The 15,692-nt window shown below is 42.5% G+C and overlaps 1 protein-coding gene across 3 annotated transcripts in view; it reads left to right on the top strand.

The window, feature by feature from the left end:
* The window catches only part of pik3c2b (phosphatidylinositol-4-phosphate 3-kinase, catalytic subunit type 2 beta), an 85,267-nt gene extending 76,339 nt beyond the window's left edge, over window positions 1-8,928 (top strand). For 2 of the 3 annotated variants that reach the window (XM_030374518.1, XM_030374517.1), the window contains exons 30-33: window positions 901-988; window positions 6,183-6,289; window positions 6,595-6,723; window positions 6,977-8,928. In XM_030374518.1, coding sequence (XP_030230378.1) covers window positions 901-988; window positions 6,183-6,289; window positions 6,595-6,723; window positions 6,977-7,168 — 516 coding nt within the window. In that variant the 3' untranslated portion in view covers window positions 7,169-8,928. The remainder of the gene's footprint in view (window positions 1-900; window positions 989-6,182; window positions 6,290-6,594; window positions 6,724-6,976) is intronic. The other variant, XM_030374519.1, reaches the window with a different exon arrangement.
* The last annotated feature ends 6,764 nt before the right edge of the window (window positions 8,929-15,692 follow it).

Genomic DNA, 15,692 nt, shown 5'->3' with positions numbered 1-15,692 from the left:
GGTGCACTTTGCAATAACAATAACCTAATCTACCCACAAACATACCTGGACACTCTTCTTTTTTTGTGCAATAACCTAATCCATCGCTTAATTTAACTGCTAATTTAATTTACCGGTATTTAACTGCTAATTTCTGCGAATGTCATTTGGCATTTATCATTTATTTATTTATTTATCCACTGTATGACAACACAATGCCATAAACAGCCATATATTTATCTATATTTATCCTCTATACAGTTCTCTACATTTATTTATTTTATTTTACTTGAATCCTGTTTTACTTCTATTCTTATCTCTACTTTCTATATTAGCTAAGAGTTTATTGTTCACTGTTATTGTTTACTTTTTATAGTTGGCTAAGAGTTTATTGTTTTATCTTATATTGTATATATATTGTGTTGTGTTTCTGTTAGCTACTGGAAATTCAATTTCCTTGAGGGAGTCATCCCAAAAGGATCAATAAAGTCTAAGTCTAAAGCACTGCCTCTGGCATTCAGTAGGCATGAAATAGAACCGTTACATGCGTTACTCTCGGTTCGAAGAATAGTTAGTTTCTACTTTACACAACACCTAGTGGCTTGAACTGAAATGATCTATCTCAATAAACTACTGCATTAACTGCAAAGAAATTACATTACAGCACAACTTGAGACTTGAGACAACTTGAGGCATATGTGGACCTCACCAGCAATGACTGGACCACTGAGTGTTGCTGTTTCAGAGGCAATATAGTGTTTGAAAACCGAGTTGTTATTTGTGTCGATCAACAATATTACATTAATTAATGTACTTAATATTATCAGATACATATAAAGGCAGAACATTTGGGATTTGTCCATTTCTTTGTAGACCTCGATGTGGTTTGAAGGGTCTGACTGTCTAAACTCTTCTCTTCAGTGTGACCTCATCTACACCTTTTTCCACCCGCTGCCGAGAGACGAGAGACCCGGCACCCCCCTCCAGCCCCTGCACAACAAACCAGCCGGTAAACACTGCTCACACACACTAACAAAGCAGCCGGTTACCACGGCTCACACAAACACTAACAAACCAGCCGGTAAAAACTGCTCACACAAACACTGACAATCCAGCCAGTAACCACTGCTCACACAAACACTAACAAACCAGCCGGTAAACACTGCTCACGTGAGCGGCTCCGCCTGCTCCTTCCCTACACCCTGGTTTCTAATTTGTTTATCAAACTCTAACAAACAGAAACATCATCTCTGACCAGGGCCCAGTTTCCCGAAAGCATCGTTAGCCTAAGTGGATCGTGAAGCGCGTAGTACGAGCATCATACAGTTTTCAAACCGTTTCCCGAAAGCATCGTTGGTAACGAACGTCGTGAAAACGCTCGTAGCTAACGAGGACTCCAGGGGTATCGTAGGATGCTAAGAGCATCGTTAGCCTACTATAGCCTCAGTGGCGTCACCAGCGGACATTCTGTGTATTGGATGTGTTTTATTAAAAGGCAAGGCAACTTTATTTATATAGCACTTTTCATACACAAGGCAGACTCAAAGTGCTTCACATATAAACATTGTCATACAATAAAATAAAATAATAGATAAGTAAAAGAAAACATATGCAAAGACATGGGTAAAATAGAAAGTTAAAAAGGCATTTTAGTATTAAAATAGAAAATAAAGGCAAAGTTAAAAAAGCTTTTTAGAAAGTGCAATGTATTTAAGATTTAGAAGAAAGCTAAAGCAAACATAAAAGTCTTCGGTCTTGTTTTAAAGGTGCTCAGAGTTGGGGCAAGTCTTAAATCCTCAGGGAGTTTATTCCAGCTATTTGTTGCATAGCAACTAAATCCTGCTTTCCTATGTTTCGTGTTTACTCTGGGGGAAATTAGCAGATTGTTCTCAGAGGATCTTAGTGGTCTAGAAGGCTTATGTAGTGGAAGCATATCAGTTAAATATTTTGGGCCTGAACCATGTAGGGATTTATAGGTTAGCAACATGATTTTAAAATCAATTCTCTGACCTACAGGAAGCCAATGTAACGATTTCAGAATTGGTGTAATATGTTCAAATTGTTATGGTCTTTGTTAGAACTCTAGCAGCAGCATTCTGAACAAGCTGAAGCTTCCTCAGAGTTTGTTTTGGGAGACCTGTAAGGAGACCATTGCAGTAATCAAGCTTACTAGTGATAAAGGAATGTACACGTTTTTGTAAGTCTTCGATGGACATGAGCCCTCAAAGGCTTGCTACCTTTTTTAAGGTGATAATAAGCAGATTTTGTAACTGATTTGATGTGACTTTCAAAATGTAAATCTGAATCCATTATAACCCCTAGATTTCTGGCTTTGATTGAGGTTTTCAGGGACAGAGAGTGAAGGTGTTGGGTTCCTTTAAGCCTTTCCCTTTTTAGAACCAAATACAATTATCTCTGTTTTGTGTTCATTTAGTTGAAGGAAATTTCGGCACATCCATTCTTTCACTTGCTCAATGCACTGGCACAGCAGATCTATGGGCCGATAGTCATTTGGTGATAGCGATACATAGATTTGCGTGTCATCAGCATAGCAATGATGGTCAATATTGTTATTTTGCATGATTTGCCCTTCAATTTTATCAGTATAAAAAGCTGCAAACTCATTGAATATCTGCTTGGAATGGAGATCAGGTGGAATTTGTGTTGGGGGGTTGGTCAGTCTGTCAACAGTTGCAAACAGGGTTTTTGCATTATTAGTGTCGATTTTAATGATATTGGAGAAAAATGTTTCTCTCGCACTTTTTAACTCTAAATTGTAGGCACGGAGGCTCTCTTTATAGATATCATGTTGAATATGAAGTTTTGTTTAACGCCAGATGCGTTCAACCTTCCTGCATTCTTTTTTCTGTGCCGTTACAGAAGCAGCTTTTCTCCAGGGTGCCTTTTGCTTTCCATAAATCGTTTTAACCTTATAAGGTGCAATGACATCTATGACTTTCAAAATTTTCAAATTAAAGTTTTCTACAAGATCATCATCAGCAGAACATGGGTTGAGAGGTGGTAGCAAGGAGATGGCCTTTTTAAAAAGTACATTAGACTCTCATTGATATACCGTTTTTGACAGTATTTGATTTTGTCTGAATGTCAGGAATAAAAGATATGTTAAAGAAAATGCAAAAGTGGTCAGACAAGGAAGGATCAGTCACAGAGAGATCAGAAACATTGAGGCCCTTTGTGATAACCAGGTCTAGAGTGTGCCCCTTACAATGAGTAGCTTCTTTCACCTGTTTAGACAGTTCAAATGTGTCCAAAATGGTCAAAAGTTTTTTTTAAAACACATCCAATACCACGGAATGCCCAAATGGCACAATTTCGCAACCAAAAACAGTGGTTACTGCCGATATTAGATTCAAACAGCAATGATAGAGACATGTTAGAAGTCAACAACAACATATTTTTTTGCAGTAATTTAAAATTCCAAAAATACATGTGCAGCCGAAATGAACCGATCAAACGCCACGTCACAAGGCATATAATAAAATCAAATGATTCCATTGCTCTTGTGTGGGAGGTCGCTTTCGAGTTGCACTTGCTGTCTCCCTCAGATTTTGTATTCAACCATCGTGGTTAAAATGTCCTCATATTGATCAATGACAGAAGACATAGGCTACTGTAGACATGAATCATGCTGAGACCAGCGGGTGTCGGATAATTTCTGCAGGCGTTTTTTGTTGCGATTGTTTGCATTAAGCACTGTTGGCGCTTCGGTGAGGCTGTGATGAAGTTCACTATTCATTGGACCGTGTCTAGACAGTAACGAACATCCGTGACCATAGTTAATCGCGTTTGTAGTCTACACTCAGACGTGAACTCATTATTGCATGCGGGTGTCTTCATCCAAAAAAAAATTAAAACATTCGGGAGTATGCAATAATACAAATTATTCTAAAGAGGTCTAGACTCCGTGCGCAGCCCCGCCTTCTCCAGTGAACCAAGAAAGCCCGCGCCGGGTTGACCCCCTCGGTTTTATACAGGAAACTTGAGATAAAAAGGTGAAATCACCGGGCATGCCAAGCTGCGACCGAATCGGTGTGGCAGCGAAGACCTATAGCCCAGTGGTGTAGTCTACGTGATACGCAGGTATACGCCGTATACCCACTAGGAACGCACCAGGATTTGCGTATACCCACTTAAAAATGTGCACGGATACGTATCAATCGTCTTGTGACAGATCTTTCACTTCTGTGTTTATTTTTCGCAAATACCGGTTGGGTATAACTGCAATAAAATACTTTAAGCAGGGGAAGTTATCGCCTACATTCACCATTCATAAAATTCCCCCTGCGCGCTCGCGCTCTGCCCTGTCTCTGTTACGAAGCGCGAAGCTGCCCCTGCATCTCTGCACGTTTGGCGGGCCGAGCCCCTCCTTCTCGCGTGTGTGTGTGTGTGTGTGTGTGTGCGTGCGTGCGCTCGCGCGTGCGTGTGTGTGTGTCCACTCCTCCCATATTAATGTGTAAACCACATAATAAGTAGTCAACAGAAGACAATGTTTTAATCCCACTTTATATCTCCTTGTTACTTTTAGATGAGAACCCCTTGGCCAGCCTTTCAGACTGGGTGTCAGGCTAGGGAATTTAAAAACAGGCATCCTTGGTTAGAGTGGAGTGAAAAAAAGTTAGCTAAATGTCAGCCAACATACAGTTGGTATACACAATTGAAATTCATAATGTTAATCACTATGCAAATGAGAGTATAGCTAATTCATGGTCATTTTTAAGGTGCAGTAATTTCACACTTTTACACAATTCAATTACTGTATGGTATGTTAGATAACATCAGTAAGAGCTCAAATTAGAGCAATTGAAAGAGTGAAACATTAGACTCCTGTCATCTCCTTCTCATGCACTGGTTAGTCATGGTTGTAAACAGTTCATTAAATTATTTTGAGTAGATTTTGTCCTTGTTTAGCATGTGCTATTGCTACTATAGACATACAAAGGACAACTTCATTTTTGTGTTCTATTTGTTCATACTGTTATTAAAACTGGTAAACCTACTCAGCTTTCCATGATTGTTGATAATCGTTATACTCTTAAATCAGCGGGTTGTAGACCCCTGCGTTGGTGAGTGTGGTGCGACACCCCATAAGCGCCACACACGTACACGTACCGGTGGGACGGGTTTGTACGAGGCTGGGAGGGAATCATCACAGTATACCCACTACAATAAAGTAGACTACACCACTGCTATAGCCTACATCATCCTGCCCAACAATATGGGCAGGATCTAGACCAAGCTCCCCTAATCGAGTCAACAATAGCCGTGTGTCAATGCCTAGCCTCTGCGTTTGAATGATAATGAATGAATGGAACGTTGCATTTTTAATGTCTACAAATATTCTAGACTAGAGAGTGCGCGCCAATCAATGAAACCTTATGCGGAATCAGATAAAGTCTTTGCTGCGCAAAGCATGTTTCAGAATTCGGCACCTAGTTGTTACTCAAGCTATTTTTGATTTTTGTAATATGGATGGGGGGGAAATGCCGTGAAAAAATGTACGCACAGTGCATTCAGCATTACGACCGATACATATGTCGGCTTAGGCCTAATCAATTGTGTTTTAATATCTTTAGCATTCAAAGTATTGCAGTCTATTATTTTCATTGGCTACTCTGCTGTTGGCCTTGATGGGGAGATATTTTAACCCCATTTTCCTGCGACATTCCTGCGTCTCCCTCAGTACGGAGCCCATTTCAGCACCGTGTCAGTAGACAGTTATAATCCTACGAACGTCGTGATCACGTTCATGTTAAGAGTAGTTTCGGGAAACGCTCTAAAGAAATTCACGATGGTTCGCGAGATCCATCATGAGAATGATCGTACAAGCGAAGATCCATCGTTATCGGGAAACAAGGCCAAGGTCACATGCTGAGCAAAGTCCTGATCCGGTCATGCATGTTTCAGGAAGTAGTTAATCTCAAATATATTTATTTATATATATATTTATTTGGTTAACGTTTTCCTGCTTCTTGTCAGCACATACCATCTTAGTGATAATTTTCTGTTTGAAAAATCATGTGCTCTTTTAGCACATTGCAATAGTTAATATTGAATGTATTATTTATTTTGGTCCTCCACCAATGGTTGAAGAAGAGAGAGAAACCAAAACAACGTTGCGGTGAGGTGATTCTCTGTGGCCGTGTTCTGGTTGTGCTCCAGATTAATTGATGCTTTGTCTTCAGAGCTCTCCTGGTCGCCCACCTCGGGGAAGGACATGGGGGAGGTCAAGCTGTCCATCTCCTACAAGAGTGACAAGCTGTTCATCATGGTCATGCACATACGCGGCCTGGTAAGTTGTTGTTGTGTGGGTTCACTCCCGTATGGTTCAGCAGGTTAAAGGTCAGCAGGTTAAGAGTGGATTCACTCCCCTCTGAGTCAGCAGGTTAAAGGTCAGCAGGTTATGTGTTGGTTCACTCCCTTCTGGGTCAACAGGTTAAAGGTAAGCAAGTTAAAGGTTAGCAGGTTAAAGGTTAGCAGGTTACAGTGTGGGTTCACTCCCCCCTGGGTCAGCAGGTTAAAGTTCATCAGGCTATAGGTCAGCAGGTTAAAGTGTGTGTGTGTTGTGCCTCATCTCTTACCGGTAACTGACACCAGCAGCCCCTCCAGGACGGGACGGACCCGGACCCCTATGTGAAGCTCTACCTGCTGCCGGACCCCCAAAAGACCAGCAAGAAGAAGACCAAGGCTGCACGGCGCACCTGCAACCCCACCTACAACGAGATGGTGAGCACAGCCCCACCCACCAGCTGACTGACTGTTCCTCCTGTACAGCTGATTGACTGTTCCTCCTGTACAGCTGACTGACTGTTCCTCCTGTACAGCTGACTGACTGTTCCTCCTGTACAGCTGACTGACTGTTCCTCCTGTACAGCTGACTGTCTGTTCCTCCTGTACAGCTGACTGACTGTTCCTCCTGTACAGCTGACTGACTGTTCCTCCTGTACAGCTGACTGACTGTTCCCCCTGTTCCCCTCAGCTGGTGTATGAACGCATCCCCCACGGGGACCTGGACCAGAGGGTGATCCACCTGCGGGTGCTGGGGGACGGGCCCTTCTGGGAGAACTCCCTGCTGGGGGAGACTTTCATCCCCCTGAAGAAGCTCCTTCCTGGTCAGCACTGGGTGGACTGGCATCGGCTGGGCCTTGAGGGCCTGGAAGTGGCCCGCTGACACACAAGGTGTGTGTGTGTGTGTGTGTGTGTGTGTGTGTGTGTGTGTGTGTGTGTGTGTGTCTGTGTGTCTGTGTGTCTGTGTGTGTGTGTGTGTAAGATACAAGAGGAAAGCAAAAAAACGCCTTCCTGAAGAAAGGCTGATTGACAATGGATTGATCATCAGCTCTGTGAGGTAGTGGACATTTTCTCACACCATATTTAGTTTTCTTTCAAATGTGAGTTCTAATTTCGGCTAATATTACAGAGTGATTTTGTTCAGATCTTTTATGTTTTTTTGTTTACATTGCCCAGTGTGTAGATATGCAGAAGTAGAACTATGCCGTGCAAATGTGTTTTGCAGGAAAGGAAGGACTATTTGGACTTAAGATTTTGACAGTCCTTTATGTATATTCTGTACAGCTCTAGTCTGTGTATTTTCTGCTGATAAGTAGCTGTTATGCTAAAATGTTGTGCAGCACGAGCTACCTTAGCAGTCAATGTTACTTGTCAAAACTAACACCATGGGCAGACTCTGTATTTGGCTTTTAGTCATTCTAAATGTTGAGCTGAAAATTAAAAATGAACCAATATGTAGACTATTTTTTCTCTTGGGAAGGATGCATGGGTGTTGATTCATTTGTATGTGTGCATGTGTCTTTGTTTGTGTGAGTGTGTGTCCATATGAGAGAATCTGAATACTTTATTGGATTTTATGCAGTGCCCTTCTGATTGTAACCCATCTTTTGTGCTTTTTTTATCTGAACTTATAAAATCACTGTTTCATTCCCTTAAAGATCCTGTGAATCACAAAGAATATGTATACATCTTTTTTTAACTAAATGAATATCGGTAACCGCTTAAAAACACTGCATTACATGTACTTGTACTTCAATGCATCATTAGATTTGTGCAGAACTGCAAAACTGTGAGAACCAGTTGAGCCAGAAACCATGCAGATAGCTTCCAGGGAAAATCTAAATACAGTTTAAAATGTGGACTGAATGACTGACACCTAATCTAACATGAAGATCACTTAACTCGTTGGCATTGAGCTTTAGATTCACTGCTGAAGTTGTGGAATTTCTCAATTTTTGGTGAAATTTAGAAGTAGATCTCATGGTGATCTCAGCATATTCTGCAAGCACATTCAATTGATGGTGTGAGGTTTCTATTTTTGAACACTGCCTATTTCTGTATGATGTGCAAAAGTAAGGAGATGGGAAACCTTGGCTCATCATGCATCAGCACAAAATGGTCTTCAGAATTCCAAGATGGACCGGAGGCAGTTAAAAGAGTGCCAAAAAATAACTTAAAGGTCAAGAACAGTCTGGGGGTCTAACCTTTGTAACTCTATCCTGGCTTCACTCAAACATCAGTCACCAGTATCAGTTTGGGATCCTGCCAGTCAATGAATGAAAGTAAGGGCGTCGAAGCACTTATGTATTTTGGTGAATCCAAGTAACAGTGAATCACCATACAAGTCCTTCACAAAGTGCTCTATTGCTATTTGTTTGACAAAGATTTTGGTAAGGATGTTTCAGTGAAGCCAGGACCGAGAGCTACAGGGATTTGGTCACAAAGACCTGTGTTGTCGGGTTATTATGAGAGGCATTTGAACCATGGCCCGTTGAAGGTGTGTTGTATATAATGCGCGTAGCCTTTAATGTTAATACGTTCCAATTGAACTGGATATGATGCATGTAAATAAGGCCAAAATTATCAATGTGATCTGATTTAACTTTGTATTTGTGAATAAATAACAGCTGTATTGTAACACTTTTGGAACATGTTTTTGTAATATTATTTGCACTTCAGAATACACTTTAATCCTAAATCAAGTTAAAGAATAAATGTTATATTAATAATAATAATGGATTGAATTTATATAGCGCTTTTCTAGACACTCAAAGACGCTTTTACAGGGAAGGGGGAACCTCACTAACAACCACCAGTGTGTAGCACCCACTTGGGTGATGCACGGCAGCCAATCTGCGCCAGAACGCTCACCACACACCAGCTTGAGGTGGAGATTGACGGAATTAATGAGTCAGCCAATTATACAGGAGGATGATTAGGGGGCCAGAATGATTGAACCTGGTTGGGCCAGGCTATCACTGATCTGTGGATCAGTGATCCTGATTCTGATTCTGTGGACTGAATCAGTGATAACTGATTCAGTCCACAGAATCTATTCAACTTATTCAACAAATAAGTTGAATAGAAAACTAACAGATGTAGCCTTAGTACTATAATCAAACTAGTATAATATTGATGTTCAACTAACAAATATAGCCCTATTGCTATCATAGACCTCTGAAGAATAAGTCCCGCCTCCGAGGCTCCTGGTTCCATCGGTCAAATGTCTGGGAAATCGCATGTTTTTTTTGAATGATCGTAATGATCAAACTGTAGGTGGAGAAGAAGTAAAAGCTGCTCACGGTTTGAAATACCCATCTAGATATACCGCCGCGTCCCTCGCGGCGGCAGGCAACAGGCAGCGGGGCTCCGGTGGGAGACAATCGCGGGCAACGATCCCTTTCTCCTCCATGTCGCGGTTTATGTACTTCAGAGAGGCATATCCAAATAACAAAGAAATGTACAACACTTGGGTTACAGTATGTGTATTCACACACACACACATACTCACACACACAGACACACACACGTGGCACTCGCACGGTCGTAGATAATTGTCTCTATCGCAATGGCGCGGCGCACACAGCTTTTGGCAGTGTTCTGTAAATATTCTAAAACAATACGGGTGCTCTGGCGGCAGTCCTGGAGCTCTATATCTAAATAAATCATATTATACATAGATATCTAGTATAATGCGTAGTTTGTTTCACGGAGTGGAAACTCTCATCCGGTTGTTTCTAGTCATGCCTGCGTCATCCGCAGAAGCTGAAAGAAGCTTCACTGCCCTCAGAAGGCTCAAGACGTGGCTCCGTTTGACAATAGGACAGGGAAGATTGAACCAGGTAGCTCTATGTCACATTCATAAGGCTAAACTTGACCTTGTGGATCGCAAAACGATCTGTCAGGAATTTGTTGCTTCCAGTGACAGAGACGCAAAAAGGTCTTTGGTACATTTTAATGTAGTTCAAAGACAGGACCTCCGAACCCTATATAATCAGTTTTTCTTACTGCAAATGTTGGTAGGCTATTTATAGAAAATGTCTATGTTTTGACATGTTTGATTGCATTTTATAACTGCATGGGCCTGGATACGTCGGTAGGTGTGTGTGTGTGTGTGTGTGTGTGTGTGTGTGTGTGTGTGTGTGTGTGTGTGTGTGTGTGTGTGTGTGTGTGTGTGTGTGTGTGTGTGTGTGTGTGTGTGTGTGTGTGTGTGTCCAGTGGGAGAGTGTTTTGTATCAAGTTGAGGCCGACACATATTAATTGAAATTTATATATCATGAGATAAAATCATGTAATACATTTAGGAAATTATTACATGCATCTCTTCTCAAAAATATTCAACCCTGGAAGTTTAACCTACTCAGTTTCTCTGCCGCAATCATCTGCGCGTTTAGGGCTTTTTTCTTTTTTTTTCTTCCCATGTTAAAATGATGAACAGATGAAGAGCAGCAGTGATCAGGAGGAGTAGGCAAGAAAAGCCATATGTTCAGAGGGACAGTTCATGTTCTGAAGAAGGTTCATTGTTTAAAGAGCCGTTCATGTTCAAAAGAGCCATTCATGGTCAAAAAAGCATTCATGTTGCAGAACTGTTAATAGTAAAGCTTGAGAAGAAGGATATTTGTACTTTTTTGTGGAATACATGATGCGGCCCAGCGTCACCCAGACTCTACCTCCAGCGGCCCCCAGGTAAATTGAGTTTGAGACCCCTGTGTTATATTGATCTACTTTCCTTTTTTGTCATTTATTTTCTATTGGTAACCCTAACCCTAACTGCGCAATTATCTTACACATATGTTTAACATTGCGCATTTTCACCTCTAAGCACGTAAATATGTGCACACTTCTGATGAATGTTGAAATAAGATGATATATGTGTTATCTTTACGGGTCTGGGAGCGGAGAAAGATTTCGTTGGTTGAGGGGGAGGGGGACGACGACATCTTGTCTTGTTATAACAAGATATTTATCGTGTTACATAAATTCTAAATACTTGTGTTTGTATAGCTATGGAGGAAAGATTGAAACAATCGTTCGACCTCCTGCTGGGAACATTCCCGAATGGCTTTGATAAGTCCCAGAAATTAAACCTTAGGAGGTATGCTTCAAAATTCAAGTTAAATGGTGAGCATCTGCAATACTTGCTTGTTTATAACGTATTTCACATTATTTTACACCACTACTCACCCTATGTACACTGCAAGAATATGGGGAGCGTATTTTGATGCTTGTTTATAACGTCTTTATTAAAGATAGCTGGGGTAAAGTAGCCTATGTGGATAGACCAATTTCCTATATCAAATAATGCTCCTGCTGCAGAATCACATTATTTGAAACCACTACTCACCCTATGTACACTGCAAGAATATGGGGCGCATATTTTGATGCTTGTTTATAACGTCTTTATTTAAGATAGCTGGAGTACCGTATGTGGATGGACCAATCGCCTCTAGCAAATAATGCTCTCACTGCTAGTTCGGAGCTAGAGCCAGTGTTTTGGGCTGAATCCGAAAAATCATACTTGACTGCTTTATAGTATGCATTTTGTAGTACGCCACAAATATAGCGCGTCCGAATGCTCAGTACGCATTGTGTAGTACGGAAAACGTTTCCGAATGCGTACTACCAGAGCCCGTCTACGAAGAGCCTATGCACTTCCCATACGCCCCATTGTACCGATCTTGGTTGTAGTTCCATCAGAAATCCACTGGTGGTGATCGCGGGCGAGTCCAGATTGAATGGGAGTCTATGGGGCTAGACGGCTAAATATATCTCTTTCACCTGCTTGTCGTTGAAATATCGCAAATTTTATTGTAGATTCCGCAAGTTCAATATACTTTTGAACTATAGATTATAGTTCAAAAGTCAAATGAATGAGTACTTATGTCCTTTCGATTTCTTACAGTTTGGGCCGTTGTTGGCCGTACATGCTAGCATTCTGCTACTGAATGGTCAGGGACGGACTTGCGACTGATTATGACCAGAGTCCCCTCTTGATGGCATCTGAAGCTGAAGCATAATCGGAAGACTTTCCGTCGAAGTTAATTTTTGCGTACTGTAATTATATTTTCCTGCAGCCACTTTTATTTTTTATATAGTTATGTATGGTGAAAGTACATGGGTACAAATGGAATTTCTTCAATTTCTTGTGTTCAATGTTCAATGTGTTATATACATGGTACGGTATGACATTTTTGTCTATTTTTCGTTAAAAAAGAAAAAGATCCTTGTAAATGTGCAATGATAAACTGCTCCAACAGCGGAAACGGATTGTCCTTTTTTTCGTTTCCAAAGGACAGAATAAGGTAACGTTCTTGCTTGCTCCTGTATGAATGGTCCTAGGCTACCTGAGGCTGCACCTGGTAGGGAAAGTTGCGCTGGAGCCTGGGTAAAATCGCACATGGCTTATTATAGTTGCGCGCTAGACATTCTCTAAAGTGTCGAGACTCAAGCACTTAACTTACCTTAACCGATTGTTCCATAGAAATTGTTTGTTAATGATTTAACAACTTCAACATCTGCTATTACTGTATTTTTTTTTTTGTAGGACTTACTAGTTCATGGGCTAATGCCCTTGCACAGAGGGAAAACCATCCACACCACTTGTCATTGATTTCTATGCATTCACTGATCTTTACAGATGGGTTTGTTTTAAGTCATTGAATTTAATTTCTCTGCCCTGCAACACATTATAAGCTACACATGTTTGTTAAATGAGAAATATGGTCTAGGTCAAACAGTAATTATACAAACATTATACCAACATTGCAACAGGCAAGTTTATTCAAACATCACACTAACAAGAACACAATAAGAACAGTAACTAATAGTAAATAAACAAAAAAATGAGAAATTATTTAACAACACTGAACATACTGAACAGAGGCAGGGAAAAAGGACAGAGGAAGAAGACTTGTCCGTTGTCACAGCATCAAGGTCCAACTGTAGAGATCAAGAAAGGAAGAAGTACCTAATTTTTTTAAAGCCTTTTTAGAACAGATACGTGAACTTAAAAAAATTAATATTCAGCTGAGTTTATTATCTTAGCCCCCCCTTTTGAACGCAACTTCCAAATTACTTGACAAAAAATTACATTGTGAGAAAACTGGATTCTGAGGGTAAAACCCCATAGGCTCCCATTCATTCTGGGCTCGCCTGCGAGCGCCCCGCGTGGACAGAGATTATTACTGCAACCAGTCCAGAAAACGAAAGTTACGAATGTAACTACGGTTCTATGAATCCTGGATGACCGCCAGAGGCAGTGCTTAAAGCACTGGATCTCCACCTCGCGCATGCGGATTTTGAGTACCTAATACCAACATAGTCACCTGTGACCCCCACGTGACACCGGGAAGGCTATATCTTCCGGTGTCATCAGAGGATCTGTTCATAGAATCTTCTCGAAAGAACACCTCTGAGTGACTGAACGCTCTGGCGGTCATCCAGGATTCATAGAACCGTAGTTACATTCGTAACGTTCGTTCTAATTCATCCTTACTGACTGGGGACTGGCGACGATGACGATGACGCAGTAAAACCTTGTGAAGGTGCCCGGCGACGTCCATGATGCCGCGGCACAGATCAACTCTAGGGGTACACCTCTTAGTGCAGCCCACGACGTCGACATGCTTCTGGTGGAGTGGCACCTCAACCCAGATGGCGGGGGGCGGCCACTGGCCACATAGGCATGTTTAATGGTGTTGACGACCAAGTGGGACAGCCTCTGTTTGGACAAGGCACAACCTCTGTTAGGGCCACTGTGACACAGAAACAGTTGCTCGGACTGCCGTATACCGGCCGTAGCAGCAATGTAAGCCCTAAGCGCCCGTACCGGGCACAGCATCTCGGACTCAATCCCCTCAGATGGGGAGAAAAAACGTGCAAGCTGGATAGGCTGGTTAAAATAGGTGCGTGAAAGCACCTTGGGCAGGAACGCCACATTGGGCCATAAAACCACACCTGAGCCATCAGGGTTCCACCGCAGGCATGTATCTGCCATGGATAGGGCGTGCAACTCCCCGACCCGCTTCGCAGTGGTAATGGCGAGCAGAAAAGCCACCTTCATGGACAGCCACTTTAATCCTATCTGGGTCAGAAGCTCAAAAGGAGGTGATGACATGGCCTCCAGCACCAGGGGCAGGTCCAAAGCTGGAGTCCTCAGACTCCTAGGGGGACACAGCCTCAGGGCCCCCCTAAGGAAGAGGGACACCAACCTGTGGCACCCCACTGTGGCTCCGTCTCATGTCGGGAAGAGATAGCAGCCACATAGACCCTCAAGGTGGAATGAGAGCGACCACCATCCAGGAGGGACTGCAGAAACTCCCGAAAGGTGGCCACGGAGCAACGTGCTGGGTCTACTGTCTTACCCCTACACCAGTCAGAGAATAACTTCCATCTGTTGGCATACTGGTGCCCTGGCACTCATAATAATAATAATAATAAATAAAATGTATATAGCGCTTAATATGGTACTCTAAGACGCTTTACATATTGCCCTATCAAAACTATGTAAGACAGACTAGGAATAAAAGAAAAACAGAGGTTAATGAAGAATAAGGTGGGAGTTAGGTGGGGAAGGCTAGTGTGAAAAGGTATGTTTTGAGGGCAGATTTGAAAGAAGAGCGGGTTGGAGAGACTTTGATGTGGGAGGGGAGTGAATTCCAAAGGGTGGGGGCAGCAACTGAGAAGGCCCGATCACCCCAAGTCCGTCGCTCAGTCCGTGGAGCTTGTAGCAGGTTGGCAGAATTGGACCTGAGGAATCGGGAGGGGGCGTGGTGATGGAGGAGGTCGGCAAGGTAGGGGGGGGCTAGGCTGTTGAGGGCCTTGTAGGTGATGAGTAAGATTTTGTAGTTGATTCTGTGTTTAATTGGAAGCCAATGGAGTTCACGGAGGACAGGTGTGATGTGTTCTCTGGAGCGGGTACCAGTGAGGAGGCGCGCAGCTGAGTTCTGGACATATTGAAGTTTTTTGAGGACTTTGTTGGTGGTGCCATAGAGAAGACCATTGCAGTAGTCAAGCCTGGATGAAATGAAAGCGTGGATGAGTGTCGCAGCACGGTAGTTGACAGGTTGGGGCGGAGGCGGGCGATGTTTCGGAGGTGGAAAAAGGCAGTTTTGGTAATATGGTTAACATGGGGGAGGAAGGAGAGAGTGGGGTCCAGGATAACTCCAAGGTTACGGATTTTGGTGAAGGGGGTGATGGTGGAGCCGTCAATGTTAAGGGTGAAGTTCAGAGTGGAGTGAGTGAGGGTGTCAGGACCAATGATGAGGATTTCGGATTTGTTGGAGTTGAGTGTGAGAAAGCTGTTTTGCATCCAGGTCTTGATGTCAGTCAAACAGTTGGAGAGGGTTGAGAGGGTGGAAGGACTGATGGTTTTGGAGGGGAGGTAAAGCTGTGTGTCATCGGCGTAA

This window comes from Gadus morhua, chromosome 13, assembly GCF_902167405.1.
Source record: "Gadus morhua chromosome 13, gadMor3.0, whole genome shotgun sequence".
In the NCBI taxonomy this organism is placed as follows: Eukaryota; Metazoa; Chordata; class Actinopteri; order Gadiformes; family Gadidae; genus Gadus; species Gadus morhua.
This window is presented reverse-complemented; position numbering and strand designations above follow the sequence as displayed.